General features: G+C 45.8%; 1 protein-coding gene across 1 annotated transcript; it reads left to right on the forward strand.

Moving 5' to 3' along the window:
- The first annotated feature begins 496 nt into the window (after positions 1 to 496).
- nol4la (nucleolar protein 4-like a) lies at positions 497 to 20,226 on the forward strand. Its single transcript, XM_056423407.1, has 11 exons — positions 497 to 838; positions 8,857 to 9,012; positions 10,863 to 10,974; positions 12,281 to 12,390; positions 15,303 to 15,444; positions 16,190 to 16,482; positions 16,589 to 16,768; positions 17,264 to 17,452; positions 17,560 to 17,682; positions 17,824 to 18,013; positions 19,789 to 20,226. Exons 1-11 carry the CDS (start codon positions 497 to 499, stop codon positions 20,004 to 20,006), a joined length of 2,055 nt encoding a protein of 684 aa, XP_056279382.1. The 3' UTR covers positions 20,007 to 20,226.
- Positions 20,227 to 21,061: the final 835 nt, after the last annotated feature.

Below are 21,061 nucleotides of genomic sequence, written 5' to 3' on the forward strand. Positions count from 1 at the left end.
TAGTGCTGGCTGTTAAAAAGTAGGTCGATAGGAACTGTGAGCGACGGTTGTTTCCATGCTTTCGTCTGTGTTCTTTGTTGTTAAGCGATCAGGACTGTGGGTTTTTCTCTGAGCCTACCATTTAGTGAACAGCGTTTTACGCACAGGTGGGAGATACCGGCTCAGCGTACTGTAGGACAGCCCCCCTCTCTGCTCCTCAGCGGATGATGTGAGGAAGTGACATTTTTCACCGCTGCGGTTCGGGACAGCACTGCTCCGCTGCAAACAGGTGTGCTGCCGTCCAGGTCACTTTTGCTGGGAAACAACAGAGAGGCAGCGTCCCAAACCCGGAACCAAGCCTCCTTTACACGCGGGACAGCGGGGACCAGATGAGAATCAACCCGGTGAAGTCTTTATTAGCCTGGGCTGTTTGAACGGGTTCAGATAGAGAGAAAGGGAGAGAGAGAGGGAGGGAGGAGAGAGAGAGAGCGAGAGAGAGAGAGAGAGAGAGAGAGCGATGGCAACGAAAAAGGCGTGCGTGGATGCGCCCAAAAGGAGCCGGAGTCCGGTCGTGTTGGAGGCGGAGATGTTCAGTGAATTTCAGGACTGGTGTCTCCGGACTTATGGAGACTCCGGTAAAACAAAGACCGTCACCCGGCGAAAATATAACAAGATCATGCAGACACTGTTGCAGAACGAGGAGTCGGATGGCGTTTATATCGACAACAGCCACATCAACGCCAAATTCAAATTTTGGGTGAAGTCTAAAGGATTTCAGGTCGGGACCAACGTGTTGGGAGAGCACAACAAGAAGGGAGCTCCGGGGAAACCCGTTCTATATGTCCCGGTCAAGACAACGGTAAAGTGTGTGTGTGCGTGTGTATGTGTGTGCACGTGTGTGCGTGTGGCAGAGAGAACGTGCGTGTACACGCGCACAGATGTCCCATTGCCGCCTATAAGTTATCATTATTTCAGGCTGCACGCAGGCACCTGTCACATGGAATACAATGAGAACTTATAATCTTTTGTCGTCCCGGCTCGCCCTCGTCTTTCTTGATAAAGCTTCACTTTGTCCACATCCCAACCAGAACAGCCCTGCACTCTCATCCCTTGCTGCCATAGCAACGCCGGTGCCTTCTGGCAATTGCAATTGTGAAAGGTATCGGCTATCATCCATAGCCATCTCGCCAGTGAGGTTGAAGTCCTGTCAGCGGCACGCTCCCGGGTGCAAAGCGCGAGATAATTGACTATTGACAACATTTAGTTTGAATGCTGTTCAGGTCTCGTGCAGCCCGATGTAGTGATGCTGTGCGCGCGCGCGCGCGTGGATGCAACGGCATGTTCGTGGGTCGGTAGCCTCATGTCAGGGTACTCCGGTGTGTGATGGACTACAGGGCACTCGTGTCGACTATAAGATAATGTCTGATTCACCTTTCTGCTGCGCGCTCAGCAGATCTGATTGTAAGCTATTCATCAAATGACACGCGCGCTCACTGTCCCATCTACACCGAGCAGACCGGACTGTGTCGCGAGCGTCGCCAAGATTAGTTAGAGAGAACAAAGATGGGGTTCTACTCCATACTCAAATGTCTGTCTTCTTTTATAGAAATGTCACTGCGCGGCAGACAGCCTGAGCCTCAGTGTCTGCACCCCACTTCTCATTGTCCTGGGCGGGATGCGGATCCGCTCGCAGGCACTCGTTGCTCTGGCAACACCTGTGTAGTCCCGGATAGTCTGCCTCTGCCGCATTTTTTAAATATTATTTTACGTTAATACATTAAGTCCCCATAAGCCCATTTAAAACTGTGTTTGCAAAAGAAACATTTTAAAAATTAATTTGATGGAGTGTGGTAGCTGTGCGTAATTGGTGACCACGTGAGGGGCTGTGGCGGAAACAAAAGGGTCTGATTGGGACTGATAGCGACATACGCCCACAGTTGGTGCTCAGACTTCTACGTGTCTCTGGATGACGGGGTGAGATATTTATGCATCACTGAGGCTGCAGGTGTGTTCAGGGTTACATTCTTCTTTTGGATAAACATGAACATGGTGAACTGTCAGCAATGCCCCCGTAGCTCTCTTTGTCCATGCGCGCGAACACACGCACACGCACACACACCCCACACCCACACACACACACACACACACACACACACACACACACACACACACACACACACACACACACACACACACACACACACACACACACACGCACACACATCCCCTCCCTCCACACACACACACCATATTTATGTATGGTGTTTTGGCCTGCTTTGCCAGAAAGGAGAGAACCACCATTTTAAATAAGCCTCTTCTGGGAATAATCTTCCCCCCTCCCGCCCTCCTGGGACAAAGTCTCCGTCGACCTCACAGAGCAGAACACATTTTCTGGTAACAAATGTTGGCCCCAATTACAGACTGAATACTTTGATTTGGGTTTGAATAGCACTGATCCCTCCACAGGTGTTACACCTGTGTGAATGTACAAATTAGATTATGACCAACCGCCTTTACAACACTCCTCTAATCTCCACTCAATATTATGTTTCCCTCTGGGCAAGAGGGCAGGTGTGATCTGTCTCCGCAGGTGCAGATGGGACCTGACATGTGTTGTTGATTAGCTTTTGTCTGTGGCTCTTGTACTTTATGCTCTTTATACATTCTTTTATGTCCTCTTGTCCAATATATATGCTAGCATCCTCCAGGTGAGCCTGTTTCCACTGTGAGCGGGGCCCATCTAATATGAAATAATGATCAGAGGTCTGTTTGAACCATTTGGGAGGCTGGGAAAGTCGTAAAGAAAAAGTGAAGCTGACTGCTCATTGGAGAGGAGTGCGCACACTTCCTAGCTAATATCACAAGGAAGGGGAAATCTTCCCCCTGACTCGACTTGAGAAGTTCAAACAACAAACAAAACCTCAGAACAACACAAGCTGACGATGAGTCAGTGGCAACAAATCCACCGATTAAAATGCATTTGACTGTAGCAGAGTTTTTCTTTCGCTGCTCGTGGGCTTTATAAATATAGGTCGTCCTGGGCCACTGGAAAAGTGACACACGAGCAGACGCACAAACACACACACACAATGGTCACTGGCTCCTCATACGGCTGCAGGGCCGGGGGCGTGTCTCTGGAGCTCCAGCATTGGTAGCCCTGCTGCAGCTGCTCCCAGGGTGTGCCAAGTTTCTGTATGGGGGCAGGCATGGGGCTAAATGACAGGAGGCTGGGTGGGGGTAGGGATGACGGTGGCTGATGTGCAGACAGAGAAGGTCTCTTCTTCTGATGCATACAAGGCTGCTTCAGTGTGTGGCGGGACAGAAAGGCCGGGCACAGAGTAGCACACACTCAGTGTAGACGTCTCCCTTTCAATCATGTTCTTTCGGTATTTTCTCCGTTCATCTCTGTCCTTTCCAGCGCGTGCTGTCTGCACAACTCGGTGCTCAGAGAATCCAGCAGTCCTCAGTGTGGGGATGCAACCTCGTTTAGCTCCCATTATGTCTTGATTAGAGGATGCTACAAAGGGAGGAGGGGAATGGGACCAGAAACAGGCACAGAGATGCACCCCACTCTCTGAGCACACACACTTCCTCCAGACGAGGGGAGTCAGAGTGCAGCCACTTTTCGAGAGACACGCTTAAACGCCCCATGCGTTTCCTATTTCGGCTGACTTGAGCATTGTACTGACAATTTTGAAGTACTGTGCGAGCTGTTGCTTTTTGTTGCCATGCCAACTGAAATCTGAAATATCTTTGTTCATCTCACAACTAGTTTGTTGGACATGCTCTCTCACACACACACACACACACACACACACACACACACACACACACACACACACACACACACACACACAAATACATACATGCACACAAACACACCCACCCACGCACACACACTGTTGATGTTCAAAAGTTAAAGTTGGATCGTGCTTTGTGGCGGAGCTGCAACATATGGAGACATTCTGCATCAGCCTGTGTAACGCTATATATTTTAACTTGTACAATAGGTCCAAAATATTAATTAACATTAATCAGACAAAAACAAAAACATGTCCTAAAGCTAAAACGTTTAACAGTCGTTAAGAAAATTAATTGACAACTAGGGCTGCGACCAAAAATGTATTATCCAGCTTTCAATTATTTTCCCATTTTAGTCTATGTTAGAAAGCAGGGACACATGTCCATCACAGTTTGTCCAAGCTCAAGGTAATATTTCAGTCCAGAGATATTCATTATAACTATTACAGAAGACAACAGATAATAAAAAATATTGACGCGTTTAGAAGACAGAAGCAGAGGAATTTGGCAATTCTTATGAAAAAAATTTACAAAATAATCAATTATTTATCAAAACAGTTGCAGATTATTTTTATGCCTCTCAAATGTTTGCTGCTTTTCTTTGTTGTAGATGATTAACTGCATATCTTTGGGTTTGATCATATAACATGAAGGATCTAAAGATGCCACCTCAATCTGGAAGGTTATAATCTAAGATTTGATCAACAAAATGATTCAGCGAATAATTAAGAAAATGATTAGCCATAAAGTGACAGGACAGGATAGAATGAAACAGGATTGCCACAGAAAGAGGTTTCCCAAAAGAGGATTTAATAATGCGAGCAATTTACTAAATAGAGATTTGTCTTGGGACGTCCTCTCCCCGTGTAGAATTCAGAAACCCCTATTCCTAATCCGTGTCTCGGAAAATCGCCCCTAAATGTTTGTGCTTCGCCGTCAGACGGGAAGAGGAAGATCATCATTATTATCTGATTAATTAGTCCACGTTTCCCCCGAGAGGCCCTCTTTTGTGGAAGGGCCACAGAGTCAAAAGAATACTGGCCCTATTCAAGAGCATTTGCATTTATGCTATTTTTGCATAGAGAATCTCCGGCGCTTTTGTCCCTGTTTTTTTTGTCTCGTCGGTCTCTGGCAGCGCTTATTCGGGGCAACACAGGCTCACACTCGTGGATGCAAACGACAAATGCTCACCACCCCAAACCGGAACCACCTAGTCGTTGTAGCCACAGCTGGATTCAGCAGAATGTACCTGTGCGTGTGTGAGGTGACTTCTTCTTCTAGTCAAAGACTTTATGTCCATGTTGTGTTCGGACGTTATGTTACTGTGACTTACTGTAACTGGGTGATGGAAACTGTACTGCACGTATGTGGTAGTTTGAGTGTGTGCTCGTACAAAGAGGGGGTCGCTGATCGCATGCTCTGTGTTTCCTCCCTTCAGCACCCTCTCTGTTGCCATGGAGAGACCGTTCTTTGCTTTCCCATAGGAGGAGAAATTAACACCATTTTTAACTGGCCCGGGGGCCTCCCCCCCTGTGTGGGAGATAGTCTGAGTTCTGCTCCACAGACACACACACACGCACGCACACACGCATACGCACACACACTCTTTAAGACGGCAATAATCTTCCTACCGCGCCGCTACAGTTTTTTTAATACCTTTGGCCCACGATTAACGAAGTGGGACAGTATCATAATAGCCTTAAAATGGACTCTGCGATGATGTGTGTGCGAGTCATTTGCATATAGCATTTTGAGTCAGCGATCGGAACGTCAATAGTGCTAGTCTGCCGGCGCTGGTGGGACTCTCTGTGTCTGCGGCTTGTGGGATATTGTGGATGTCACACACTCAAATAATGTTGATCATGGATGCAGCCGGGAGAGGAACACACACACACACACATAGATATGTGCGTCAGACATGAAGGGTAGCGCACGTAATGTAGATTTAATGACAGGGCTTCATACATTTAGATCAGAGAGGAAGAGGAAGATGACATAAAAAATAAAAGAAATACAAGGGGACAGGTTTTATACAATATTTGGGGCACTTTGTAGGCAATAGTTTCTTTTATCTTAGTTTTCTGGTCATGCACATGCAAACACACACACACACACACACACACACACACACACACACACACACACACACACACACACACATACAGAAGAAACACGGATTGTACCATTTCCATTTCCATTAGCCAGCTACACAGGGGGAGATGGGGCTGTAAAAGATGACCTGTTGTCACATCGGTCAGTGAGATAATCTGAGTCATAAGTGGTGTTGAAACAGCCATTTTTACTCCCTACTTGACATACTCACTCACACACACACGCACACACACACACACACACACACACACACACACACACACACACACACACACACACACACACACACACACACACAGCCATATATAAAGTACCTGACCACATCACTACTGCTGCTGCAGCTTAAGCTACTTATTGTGCCGCCACACAACTGAATAAAACACCCCCCTCATGTTTTGCTTGACTTTCAAAGTTAAAGATGAAACAGTTCTGCCTTTGAGATTGTTGCACACATTCACCTGTGAATTACATTTCTTGTGTGGTGCATGTCTTCTATCTTTGCCGGCCTGTCTTTGTGACCCAGCTGCTTCCCGTGAACCTCACCTCCTCCTCCTCCATCACCTCCTCCGCCTGACCTGCCTGTGAGCAGGACTGCTCCTCTTTCCCCTCTCTGCTACAGTGTGTTTGTGTGTGCGTGTGCCTGTGTGTGTGTGTGTGACTGCCATCGGGGGTGGGGGCAGCCGACTCAACCCCTCCAGTCTCCTAGCAACAGAGCGGTTTGGTGCGGGACGGAGAGAGAGCGAGCAGGGGATGGGGGCTGGTTGTACAGTGACTGGGGAGAGCAAAGTCCAACAGGGATTAGAAAGACAGCGAGAAGGAGAAGAAGGAGGTCGAGGAGTTTTGCGGCGTTGTCGGCGATGAGGGATGCTGACATGTCTCCTTTGCTCCGTGAAAATGGCTCGCTGCTGATGACGCCAAATATCTACAGTGCTGTTCAACAGCTGTTCTCCTCTGAGATGTTTCAGCTACAAGCTGTGCCCGGTAGACATGTGCTGCACTTAAACACACACCACGCTCACGAATGCACACACACCCAAAGCATGTTGTGTTGTGAGGTGAATGTTGAACTCCCTGTTGACTTGTGTTTGGAAACTTAAGAGCTTATCGAAGCAGAGGAGTCCGAGAAGGCCTTCAAGGAGCTGGATTCATTGTGAAAGTTCACACACTATTTTCATAATCTATCAATTGCTTGAGTCTGTTTTTCATGCCAAAATGGGAACAATTCCCAAGTCAAGCTTGTCAAATGTGTCTTTTCTCTGTTTTGCATCACTTTAAACTGAATATTTATGTTTTTCTGACTGTCTGACAGACTAAAAATGCATTTAAAGATGTCCCTTTGGGCTTTGGAAGATTGTGAGGGTCCTTATAAAGACTAAACAATTCTCAAGAAAAAAAGAGAAATTATAGTTAAACCTGACACAACGCAGACTTTAGCAGCATTAACTAAGCTAACTATAAGGTGTAACACTGATGGGGTGCAATATAATGTATCTGTGTGTCTTGAGGTTGGATTTCCGGTTGAGCACATTCCCAGCAGAATATCCGGTGTGTGTTGGATATTTTGTTGGGGTATAATTCAATGGAGGATGAAGCATCGGTGTGGGTACACTGCACACCCCACAGTTGTATGAGATTATCTAAATCCAGCGTGAATGGACCTGACACCATTGTCCCAAGCAGCAGCAGCAGCAGCAGTAGCAGCAGCGGCGGTGCCGGCGGTGGCGGTGATGTCACCGGGGGAATGATGATGATACCTCCAAGTGCGATAGATTACAGCTGTGATGATGAGGTGGAGGGTTGCTATTATTTCATTTATTATCATTACATTTAGCCCGTGATGACAGGGGAGAGTGGCTGGAAAGAACGAGGGAGAGAGGGCCAGATTAAAACAAACCCGCTCTGTGAGCTGGTTTTAGTTGCCATGGCAACGATCATTACCTCGCACTTGGGAGAGCAGGAGCAAGAAGAGGAGGAGGGGGGAAGAAAGAAAGAGAGAAAGAAAGAAAGACAGGGCGGAGAGGTAGGGGATGAAGACATGGAGGAGAGACAGGAGGGAGGACGTCGTTGCAGGAAAACGGGGACATTAAATGTCAAGGAGAGGAGGGGAGGGGGACAGAAGTGGGATTCCTCAATGCCAGGGGGACAACTTTCTGAACTCCGGACCCTCCTCTCACTCAAACAAGAAAAGATCATTCTCCACCGAGAACCCATCTCCAGAAAATGTCAGTGAGTGTCTTATATCGGCGTGGAAGAGGTGCACGGAAAGAAAAAAACTAATTAAATGCCTCAAAAGCATTTATTTCTTCCCTTTTATGCTTGCTGGGACACTTTAAAAATACCAGCAGGTGCATAACATTAAGATAACATCTGGTGGAAATTGCAAAGTGCTTGTAAGGATTGAAGGCATGAGAGAGTCGGAGAAAAAGATGGAGGCAGAAACAAGCCCCATGTGGTGCTGCGGATGGAGGCCGTTGTCCTGGCGATCCCACTTCTATGGCGTGTCACATGACCCTTTGCCCAGCACACCTGCCCGAGAGAAATCAGTGGCAGTTTCTATGGCGACAGGGTCAGCAGTATGGGAGGCAGGATGGCGGCCAGAGGTTGTGGTAGGAGGGACTGTTTGTCTTGTACAGTGTCGGTCGTGTTATTTTTAAACATTGCAGAAATGAGGTGATGGCTGCCGACCCAGCCGGGCCGAGACTTCTCCACCCGAGAGAGACGTTCAAAGACAGAATGACTGGTGGACGAAACAAGAGTTGTTCCTGTGCTGGTTAGGACACTTTGTGCAGAACTGTAACCACCTGACCCATGACGCATGTGACTCAAACATCCTGCACACTTCACATGGATACAGGAAGCTCCATTTGCAGCTATAATACATGATATATAGATATACACACATGTCATCCCTGCGAGCCCGAGGCGGGACATTCAACTGAACGCCAGTCTGTATCTGTGTTTTAGTGCTCGGATGGGAATTCGGCCCAAGACAACTCCTCCCTGAAACGTGTCGCTGTGGTGGAAGACTTCTTCGACATCATCTATGCCATGCACGTGGAGATGGGCGCCGACCTGGGACGAGCACCCAAACATGCAGGCCAAAAGAAGACCTACAAAGCGGTGGGTACATCCAAACAGGTCCCTGCCGGGTGCAGCTGACCCTGCTCGCGCTGCTCACCGGAGTGACGCAAAAGGAACGATTGTCTGCACACTGACATTTGCGAAATACCCCAAAACATTTTTTGTTGATGTTTGTCCAAAAAACACGAAAAAGTGAACAATAAACAGTCAAGACCGCGTTTAGTCTACAAACACACCAGGCTGAGGGTCTAGAGCCATGCTGGCTGCTCAGTGACGCTTCACGCAGGGGCAGCGGTGCTTTGAGCTCACGGCTAATGTCAGCGTGATAGCATATAGCATGCTCACAGTGACAATATGATATGATATGATATTCCTTTATTCGTCCCACAGTGGGGACATTTCAAAAATCACAGCAGCGGTGCACATCAGAGCATCAATGAAAATAAAAATAAAACACAAAACTAAATACTAAAAACTAAATACTAAATATACAGGGGGAAAACAAAGTAAAGTGCTGAGTAAACAATCAACCTGTTGATAGATATGTTTATGTTTATGAATGTTTGTACAGAATATCATGACAATACATCCAATAGTTGTATTTCAGTCAGGATCAAGCCCCACAGGCCTACCTGGAGTCAGGCTCTGTGTTACTCATGCTGTGTAAAAAATAAATAATAATAATAACTCACAGAATGCAGACAACAGCTGCTTTTCCTTTGTGTGAAAAGTGTTGCACAGTTGGAGTCAGTATAAAAAAAGGAATTCCCAGTTGGATTATTTTATTTTAAAGAAGTGGGCCCAAAGTCAGCGTTCTTTCAGGGGGCAAACCTTCTGGAGCCCGGGTAAAGCCGTGTTGAAGTTAAACCTCAACGTTGTTCTGCGAAACATGATGTATATCATCAAGAGTTACCAAGGGAACAAGTAACCATGCACCACCTATACCAGAAAAACAACATAAGCGTGTTATGGTGACACATGATTGATGTCTCGAGAACAAAGGCAGTCAGAAATATGAATTAATGTTGCAAATGGAGGTATGTTATCAGGCCGGGTGGTGTCCTGACAGAACGAGGGGCTTTGTATGAAGCTCTCGGTGCAGTGTTGTGTGTGTGTGTGTGGGGTGGGGGTAACAGGACTCTGGTACCGCCCCCCACCCTACCCCTCAGGATTGGAAAAAAAAAATCATAGAGCCTCTTCCTCTTGCCCTGTAGAGAGGTCCTGTCGCGTCTCATAGAGTGTACCCTTTTGAGGAGGCAGCATCACTGGGGCAGGGCATAATATGGAACTGTCACTGTGGCCTTCTGGGAGGTGCACGGTCCTCTGGGTGGCCTTTCCTTCTCAGCTGCCTTAAGGGGCCGGGAGGGTAGGGGTGGGGCCATGAGGGTAAAGGGGGGAAGGGGGGGGGCTGTGGCAGTGGTGATGGTGATGGTGGGCCGGTGGGGGTGGGCACCCCTGCTGCCTCCCCATGGTCACGTGAAGGTCGCATTTTACAGGGTACGCCAGAGGGGGTGAGCAGGGGAGGGTGGCACAGCAGTGGAGACAAACAGAGGAGGAAGGCTGAGCATGAGAAAGAGGTGTAGATGTGAGTCGACTGCACCCGAGAGGGCAGGAAGACAACGACGACGAACACGGATTGTTTGGTAGATTGTCAAAGAAGAAATACACACAGCTGGAATTAGGCCACTCGAAGGCACGAGAAATTGCCTAAAGGGAGGATTCCTCCTCACGCCACATCCAGATGACGCAACATCACTGACTCCAAACTTTCACGCAAAACAAGCCAAATATAACCCCTGCACACACAGATTGAGTTCACAGTCTGGGCCACAACTGCTGCCATTTGTGTTGCTATAACCCAGTCTCCTCTGCTCACTCCCCCGGCACAGATAGCAGAGACCTACGCCTTCCTGCCCAGAGAGGCAGTGACTCGCTTCCTAATGAGCTGTGGAGAGTGTCAGAAGAGGATGCACATCAACCCGAGCACTGCCGAGTTCAAAGGTAATGGCACACATCTGACCTGTGGAGGGATCGCTAATTCTGGAGACATCATTAACTGATATGTTTTTTTTTAGATCAACCTTTAAGAGCTTAAAGCTCAGATCCTTTGACATACTGACATGGGAAAAGGGTTAATGGCAGTGCTGCGATGCATGCTGGGATTGTAGAAACCAATCAATCTTCTCCTACAAGAGCCAGACGCTAACGTTGTAGGATTTTGTGAAAAATAATTGTATCATAAGATTCATGGACATATTTATTTGGTTTATCACATAAGAAAAAAGGTGAGAGGTGTCCTGTCTGACACTAAATATGAGCTGTTGTGATTGTAGGTATTTATACTGTGATTAATAAAACATACTGTATATATATCCATCACCGGCATGCTGTAACAAAGACCCAAGAGGACCACATACTGGGATTGTATATACCCACTAAAACGATCACAGAGTCCCTCTAGTGGCTGGTATGGAGACTGCAGACATCTCTCAGCCACTTTGTGCCTGCTGCACGGATTGAAACCCTTGACAGAATCGTTAGTTCTAATAGAGCAGAGCTTTCATACTTTGATGGGGGTAGAGGGGGGGGGGGGGGGCAGGTGCATTACTGCAGTATGTCCTGCTCATATGGCCTACAATTTGCCCAAATAATGTCACCCCTTCTCGTTGTCAGAGCTCGGTCAAATTCTGAATTCAATTATATATTCTGCAAATATTTCAGATTTAGGGTTGACTTACTTACCGAGGATTTATTTTCTCTGATGCTCATCACGTATTAACGTCAATATACCTGTTTTGAAATTACAGAGAAAAGATGCTCATTGTAACTTCAAAACTTGCTTGATAATAATCACATGTTTTGAGTTTCCTTCAATATAAAACAAATCCAATAATAGTTGTGTTTATATTCATTGATACTGCACAAACAGGAACTGGTAACAGCTTATTCTGCGTACATTTGTTGGCCCCAATTTAATGTATTGGGGTGATTTTATTTTGAATTGATAAAGTAACCAATGATTTTAGATAAATGCAGTGGAGTAAAAAAGTACACTATTTATCTATAAACTGAAGTGGAGTAGAAATATAAAGTAGCATCAACATTTAATACTTAATTAAAGCACTTTAAAAAATTGTACTTAAACAATGTAGGCCTACTTGAATAAAAGTTGACTACTTAGTAACTTTCTTGATTCATCGTCCTGGATCTATGTTTTTGACATAGTACATTATTATTAAATTAAATTCTAATCTATTAGTTTGTATATTTTTGTGTGATTTGGCTGTTTTTTTGCCGTCCTTGATAGAAAATGACCGACCCACCTCGCTGGTTCCGGACCTCATTGATTACAACATGCCTCTCACCGCCACCTACCTGAAACAAATGAAGCTGCAGTGCATGACAGCCACTGAAAGGGTACGTTCCTATTTTCTGCAAAAGGGCACAGAAACATGTGTCCTGATGGGATTGATTAGAAAATCAATCACTATTAACGTCTCCTTCTCACCATGTTCGTGTTTGTATTGACTGCACACATCCTCTGGTTAATGTTGTTTTTAGTCTCGTGGAGGCTGCGGGGAGAAACACTGAGTGCAGGCAGAATAAGACAACCATCCTCTAAACTTTGAAGTCCATATTTAACATTCAAAGCAGTCCTCCTGCTGGGGGGAGGAGCTCAGTGTGAAATGAGGATTAGTAAATCATCTGCATGACGTCATCTGTGAGACCACTCCCATGTGTGGCTGTGACAGAAACGCTCAGAAACCACTGTCACTAAAGTGCAGAGAGCGCCGCTCGATGATGAGAATGTAGAACCTCACTCACGCATAATTAGGATTATCCGGAACAATGACCCAGACTGTGATTTACGGGTGAGTACAAATGAACAAATGCTCAAAGTGTTGGTCACATCTGTGTGCAGACTGAGAATGAGCAGGGCCAATACTTTAATAATTAACCAACAAGGAGGGTTATCTCAAGTGTTGTGGTGATTTGTTCCATATCTCTGCTTCGCCGGTTCAGAGAACAGTTCAAAACGAAGCAGGTTTTATTTCTGTTGACATAAAGCAGACCAGTAGAGAATGTGTGAGCTTGTACCTCGTGTGCTGCCAACTGTTTGCATGTTGTTTTGCAGAACTTTGATCGTTACAATAGAACTCCGCCTTTCTCTTTGACATATGGATAAAGAAACAAACTCTACATGGGGACAAAAAGCTTTATATCCTTTTCAACCAAACAATCTCCCGGTTATACAACTTAGTATGACCATTTAGATTAGATACACGCATAGGTATGACATGACAACTGAAATAGACTCTGCAACTAGTGAGTGTAAGTCCTTTAACATATCAGAAAACAGATGACAATCAAAGTGTCCTCTCCTGATTGCTGGTTCCTTCCATACAATGGTCACAATAACCCAAAAAGACGTATTTTACTGTGGCAAGACAAAAATATACAAGACAGCAAATCGGAAAAGCTGGAATCACTGAATGTTTGGCCTTTTTACTTAAATAATGACCCAAACAAGGAATAGATTATCAATAACATATGTAGTGTTGATCAACATCTAGTGAGTTTATTCTAAAAGTAAATACTTTCCTAACTCTTTTTGAGAGAGAAGCCTCTTAGAAGTTAATCTGCAGACTTCATGAATTACACACTTTCCTAAAGCCTAGACATTAATGATGCTTGAAACGTCGTAATTAAAGACTCCCTCTTGTGGCTCTCTCTCTCTCTCCCTTTAATGCTACATTGCTCACTTGGTACCTAATGGAGTTGTCACTGAGCATTTTGGTCTTCATCAGAACCTTTACAGAGGGGCAGATGCCTGCTCCCGAGAGCTGAGTGCTTTCTGTGGGCTCGAGTGGCGGGAATGAAACGGCGAGATGATATTTCCGCTCTGTTCCCATCACACTGTCCTAGTTTTGCTCCCCTTTCTGCCGGCTGAGGGAAGAGAAGTCCCACATTTGTGTTATCATGATGTGAACGCGTTGCTTGTTGCTCTGAAATGTGCTCATGGCTGTTTCTGTAGTTTGAAGCCGAAGCTCCGGACACCTTTTGAATAGTTTGTGAGATTATTCCGCTGTCCTTTGCTAATCCTGACCCTCGTGGTTTACTCATATATTTGTGTAACGCTACAACAGGCATCCTTAGGGTCTCTACGTAACTGGGTTAAAAATAGCAGCGTTTCAAGAAACATAACAGGGAGCCTCCTGCTTTCTTTTTTCTGAGTCAGACTTTGGCACGTTCTAATGCTGAGATTCATTTAGCGTGCAATCACCGCTAAATGCACTTTTTAGGTAAGTATTCTCCTCTTGCTTATTATTGTACTTTTATCTTATCTTGTATTGCACTTTACATGTCACTGCTGCTATATTGTACTGCCATGTGGTAAATACTCATGTATGCTGCTCTTGCTCTTTTTAAATATCATGTATTTAATATTTTTACAAATGTCATGTTATTATATATTGTACGTCAGGGACTACGGATGGAAATTAGCTCAAAGCTATAATCTGGCATATTTACACTGAAAACATAACCTGTCTAAAGTGTTCATTAATGTGCATTGTCCCTCTTCAAATAAAACGATTAACATAACATAACAAACCAAGAACATGTCATGACTCTAGTGTACATTGACAGCGTCGTTGGTCGTGTTTGTTCCAATAGAAGCTGTTTCAATGCAGTGAAGGGGGACTAGATTCCCAGTATGGATGTAAAGCTCAGCTGAAGCTAATCATTCCTATCACATAGCTCACTGGAGGCATAAAGAGGGAATTTCATGCTAAAACACAGGAATGTATCCACTTAGTTTGTGCTTTAAAATGCATTTCTTTCACAGAACAAAGACTGTAGATGTTGTCCCCCATCAACAAGGGATTTCTTTGTGTGTTCCTTGCATTAACAGGATCAATCGTAAACCACCAGCATTGTGCTTTAGAGTAAACTAAACCTAACATGAAAAAAGACACAATGACTGTTTCTTCTTCGGGAAACGTAACTGTAGCAGGACCGACACCGCTACCCGTGGGTTTCCCCCGCCAGCACCAAGGACCAGCCAGGCACAGAGAGGTTTCGCTCAATGACATCTTTATTTCTCAAAACACACACAGAGCAGACCGCCAAACATGCGCCTCTGCTCACTTCTCCTCCTCCACTCTCCACTGAGAGCTTTTATGAGCGCGGCCTCGGCTGCTGACTGATTGCAAATCACCAGCAGCCGAGGCCAAATTAGAGCCAGCTGCCACAGTAACCATCTTTCTCCTGATGCTCAGCTTCACATCCAGGCTTCTCTCCCCGTCTCACAGTCTTTCTGCCCTCAGGATGACAGTTCGGTGAGCAGCGAGGACATGAACGGCGTTGAGCCGACCTGGGTCGCAGCTGAGCCGCCACCAGTGCCTGAGCCCAGTCCACCACACGGAGAGAGAGTCAGCAACCCAACAGCTCCCATTAAAGAAGAGGATGGTAAAACGTCTTGTACTGGTGGTGACTGGCTTGATGGGTTTCTATCTGTTTTTGCTCCTTTTTAGCCGTTTGTACATCTGTAATCTGAAGGTTTATTCACTACATGAGAAGGGCACAGATTGAGGATACACAGGAAACAGCTTGCCTTGTTCTTAGTGGACTAATCCACATAAATCCACTATTACAGGGGGTGGGACACCACCGCATCCCCAATCCATTGAGCACACCTCTTTCTCTCAGGGTACAGGGTTTAGAGAAGTAGGACAAAGGCCAATATCAACCATCGCAGATGAGGCACCAATATAGAAAAAAACATTGAAATGGAGAATGACTCTGTCCTGAGGAACTCGATGTAGGAAGCATCACAATAACATCAGTTCGTACCATGATGGGGGTTCGAAAGCTGTTATTTGCACACACCAGGAAGTGAAGGCTCCCTTCCCCCATCAGTCCCTCCTCATCCTCATCTCTTTCTCTCTGCGGTGTTTAGAACTCAGGAGATTCCCCTCTTCTCCCCTAACTTTTATTTATCTTGACAGTTGACCCCACTACCCACTTCCCCAACAGTTTCAGAAAGCACACCATGAGGCATGAAGTCCCATCCCCCTGTCGTCACACACTCACTCCGTCGTTATCCAAGAAGGAAAAAGTTCCTATCGTCGTAAAACAATCACATGCATGCCACATGATGACAAACATCCGCACGGCTCATGGCTGTGTCTTCTGCCGCCTCCCTCTCTGCCAGACGACGTCTCCTCGGAGAGCGGCAGTGCCAACGGGCTGCCGGCCCTGACCTCCCCTGAGGCGCTGGCTGTGGGTGGGAACCCCCCAGATGGCGGGGCCCCTTACGGGGAGGTGACAGAGAACGGGCTGAGCGCTCCCCTGGATTTCAGCACCACCTCGCCCTCGTCAACCTCTGAGGATCAGCAGCCGGTCAATCTGAGTGACAGACTGCTGCCGGCGGGGAGCTCGTCACCAAACTCTTACCCCGCAGACCCCAACAGGAAGTACCCCATCAAAACAGAGTACAACAACAAGGTAAGGACAGAAACTGGGCTTGACAGACAACTTGAGTAAAGCGCAGCTCTTGAGTCTGTATCATCTGAATTAATGCTCTTGTTGGTGCATTTCTGTGTGTTTTTAGTCCCCTCCTTACAGCTCAGGGAGCTATGACTCTGTGAAAACTGAACTGAGCATGAGTGCTGAGGACTTGACCTTTGGTCAGGCACAGATGATCGACGATGACGATGACGATCACGACGACGACAGTGACAAGATCAATGACGCTGAGGGCATGGACCCTGAGAGACTCAAAGCCTTCAATGTAAGTAACCTGTGTGCATGGGGAGAATACTAAACAGTCCTGCTACATATCACCCAGTATGGCTGAATTAATGTTATTATCCTACTTAGAAATATTTTTGTAATTCTCATATCCTGACTTAATACAGGCACATAGTCAATGCTCCATATTTATTCTGTGAAAAACACCATCTGTGCATTTCTGAATCTAATGGAAACGGATACAGTAGAGTTGCAGAAAAATGCAACCATGAGTGAATAAGCAAACACTGGAGATATTGTCCTGAATATGAGCAATGATTCAATTTCCACTGCCCCTGTTTTCATCACCTCCCCCTTCCTCTTTATCCTCTCTTCTTCCACTCTACCTCTGATGCTCCCCCATCCCCTGCCTTCCCTTTCCTCTCTTTTGTTTTCGACTCTCACACCCCTCTCTCTCCACCCCGGCTCCCCCACTCCATTTCTCTGCTCTATATCCCCTCTCACCCCTCCCCCACTCTCTCCCCGTCCCCGTCAGATGTTTGTGCGTCTGTTCGTGGATGAGAATCTGGACCGCATGGTGCCCATCTCCAAACAGCCCAAGGAGAAGATCCAAGCCATCATCGAGTCCTGTAGCCGCCAGTTCCCGGAGTTTCAGGAGCGCTCCCGCAAGCGCATCCGCACCTACCTCAAATCATGCCGCCGTATGAAAAAGGGTGGCTTTGAGGTACAAAGTGCCTTCAGCTGAAATGCTGTCGGTATTAATCCAACATGCAATCATGAATCCCGTGGCATTCCGTGTTTCACATTTCATAAAGTGCACACATCTTGCAGATACGACCCACACCTCCTCACCTCACCTCTGCCATGGCTGAGAACATCCTCGCCGCCGCCTGTGAGAACGAAACCCGAAATGCTGCAAAGAGGATTCGGCTCGATGTCTACCCAGCGGTAAATGTCTTATCAGTTGGTGTTTGTGAATTCGCCCAGCAGGGATTTTTGTGAATGCGCTCGCAGCGGCTACGCATCATTAACGCACAAACTGCACAACACAAACTACAATATCCTCCCCAAAAAACTGAATTTCATTCCTCATAGGATGAACCGGACTCTGTTGACAAGGACAACTCAAAGGACCCGGCGTCCGTGGCCCCGTCAGGGTTCACCATCTCCAGCGCAGCTTTTGCCCAAGACCAGCTCTACACCAACGGAGGCCTCAACTACAACCTGCGGGGATACGGGACCGTCGGCAGCAACCAGCAGAACTCTGGCGCTGCACACACCAACGGTGAGAAGCTTTTTCCACCACGCAATGAGGCTCGAAGAGGAATTATTAATGCTGTGTATTTAGAAGGAAATAATATTCAGCTCATCTGCCCTTTTAATAAAGGGTTGGTTCATGCAATTTACAACAATGCAAACACACTTTCTAATTTAAGTATCCTCCTCACAGATTCCACTGTGATATGATTGCTGCCTTCAAGTTTAACCAAAGAGCTTGTGGTTAAGTCACAATATGCTTATGGTGTTTCAGTTGGGAGAACACTGCTGCTAGGCAACGGCAACATTGACGCCAAAAGGCACAGAGGCTCACAATTTAACAAGCTAGTGAATGGGTAATGTTATGCAGGGGAAACAAAAGGCATCATGAAAAGACGAGGCCTTTGGAATACCGACATTTCCCTCAGACAAATATAATTCTGAATAAAACTCTATGCGACTAAAATCACAATATATTGATCACCATCCACTGAAATAAATCTGTACCCTGAGAGAGAGGGGTGCACAATGAATACATTGATACCCTGACTTTTTTTCTAATGCCACCATCAGGGCGAATTTGTTTGTCTAATATTTGTAAAAAAATCCAGGACTCTGGAAACTATTCCCAACACTCACAGCTGTACTTGATGGAGGATGTGGTAAACATCACTATCTTAGCACTATCGCAATTGTACAGCCTTGGATACCACGAGTGATTTGAGTGAACTAAGCTTCCACACTCAAAGAAATGACTCATTGGATGAACTCAATTAAATTGTTGGCAGGTTTTCCATCCAATAATTATATGCAACTCCAACTCAAATTAGCATCATCAGTAAAATTTAATTAAGTTAGTCCAACTCATTTATATCAAATACATCTAAAATAAAATAATGATATTCATTCAATTAAATTAATTTATGTTTGTCCAACTCAAAATATAAATGCAAACTCCACACAAGAAAGCCCAACTGGGAATTGAACCCCCACGGCTGGCCTCTGGAGAGTGAGGTGCTACTAGCTTCACCACCGTACAGCCATGAAAGTGTCTTCACCTCATATAAACAACTGATTTTCAGAAAGCGCATGTGCAAAGGGTAGTCCTCAATGAAACACATTTATTTTGAGTTGATATGGCAGTGGGGGGTTTTAGGCTCTCGCTGAGTGGGTGGGCGGGTGTGGTTCAGTCTGATTGTCATCAGCTGGACTGATTGCTAATCAGAGTGGTAATCAGTCCAGCTGATGATATGTGTTCTGGCTGGACAGCAGATCGAGGGTCAGCGTGGAGAGCAGAGACACAGTCTGCAGTGGCAATAAAAGCGCTTACCAAATATCCCTCTGGCTGCTCAGTCCTTATTGGTGCTTAGGGGGGGGGGAACCTACTGGTGACGGCAACACGCCTGTCACAAAAGTATTCATACATTTTGTGTTACACCCATTAAATATAAACATCTATTTTTGTAATTGATTTATTTAAATGTATCAAACAATATTTAAATGTGTCACCTCTAAGAAGGGCTTGAATCGTTTTTTTGAGTGCAAGGCATTTGTTAAAATCAGCATTGTCTGACTTTTGTCTTATTACAAAGTTAGTGTGCACAAATCAAATGTTCTCAGATATATTGAGCTCCTCTTTGATTAATTTCTGAAATACTAGAACGTGTTTCTCTGCCACGTTCAGGGTATTTAGTCTTAACATAGTTTTTGATACCTCGACATATTGACATTTCTCAGTTTCCGGCCCCTTTTTCACCGTACATTGCATAATTTCTTGTCTGACCATCACGATTGTGTCCGCAGGTCCCACAGATCTGAGTATGAAGTCCGTCGGCCCAAACTCCACCACCTCCAGCTCCAACAGTCACGGTCAGGGAGGCGGCGGTGGCGGCGCTTCGGCTCAGCTCAGCCTCCCGGAGGTCACGGCGGTGAGGCAGCTCATCGCAGGTTACCGGGAGTCCGCCGCCTTCCTGCTCCGCTCAGCGGACGAGCTGGAAAACCTGATCCTGCAGCAGAACTGAGTCCGAGGCCAACCTTCTCACAGGCTGTCCATCTCTGTCGCCCTCAGTCACACATCTCTGGGCGGACATTCATACAAAGACACAAATGCACACGAGTGATACTGCAGCGCACGGTGGGTCCTGTAGGTACGGTACCTTTCCTTATTCCCACGTGTTTATGTGTTCAACGGTCCAGAACAGATCATAGGCTGACAAATGCTTATTCATGCATTTGGTTCACTTTGACCTTAGTGCCCTGTTACTTGTAGCCATTCATCCCATTCAGTTCATTTGAACCCTTCAACCTCCATTCGTCTCAGGAAGCGATGATCTATGTGAAAGCGTTATCTTCATTGGTGCACAGGGGAGAACCAGAACTTTAAATTAGCTGTGACCATGATGCCACATTGGCTCGTTTATGCAGATGCTTGGACAAATTAATAGTTGAATGGCAGCGATTTAGTATCATAACCTTGTTTCTATTTTTACACCAACCTAAAATATGCTGTACGGTGCATGATCTGATCGGGTCGCCTGAATCAAATCATTTCTAAACGATAATTCTCTCCAAATTCACTTCTGTGTCATGGATAGTTTGGAGTATTGCATTCTGAAAGTCTGCAGATGAATCGCTGCTAATTCCACTGACCTCAACTGCTACTGAAAGATTTACTGACTTAAATATACGCAAAAAAGCAACAAAAAAACAGGACAGTGTTTGATAGTTTCCACCCGAAAAGTTCGACCATCAGATCCGTCAAAGCTATACCTCGGTCCTGCTCTGGTGGAGGGGTCTCCAGAATCGTAGACATGGTTACTAAGAGAGAGAAGACTTATTACCCAACGTTACTTTATTTACAATTAATTTACGATGAATATTTCTTTCACGGGCAACTTCTCATTACTTAAAAAACCCGAAAGGAGGCTTTTTTTTAATAAAGCCTGGGTATGCAAATTGAGGTCACAGACACCTGTCAGGGAAAAAAAGGAGATTAATATATTGTTTAGACTCTTGGTTTCTAACCAGTGCTTCTGGAACGAGGAAAACGGTGCAATATTGAAGATAATCAGTAATG

Source organism: Pseudoliparis swirei, chromosome 9 (assembly GCF_029220125.1).
Source record: "Pseudoliparis swirei isolate HS2019 ecotype Mariana Trench chromosome 9, NWPU_hadal_v1, whole genome shotgun sequence".
In the NCBI taxonomy this organism is placed as follows: Eukaryota; Metazoa; Chordata; class Actinopteri; order Perciformes; family Liparidae; genus Pseudoliparis; species Pseudoliparis swirei.

Bases quoted from the DNA above. Each gene is read 5' to 3' on its own strand.
- nol4la (XM_056423407.1), top strand. From the start codon at position 497: ATGGCAACGAAAAAGGCGTGCGTGGATGCGCCCAAAAGGAGCCGGAGT. The intron at 12,391-15,302 runs GTACGTTCCTAT...TTCTGCCCTCAG, and splicing joins GCATGACAGCCACTGAAAGG to GATGACAGTTCGGTGAGCAG. The intron at 16,769-17,263 runs GTAAGTAACCTG...CGTCCCCGTCAG, and splicing joins AGAGACTCAAAGCCTTCAAT to ATGTTTGTGCGTCTGTTCGT.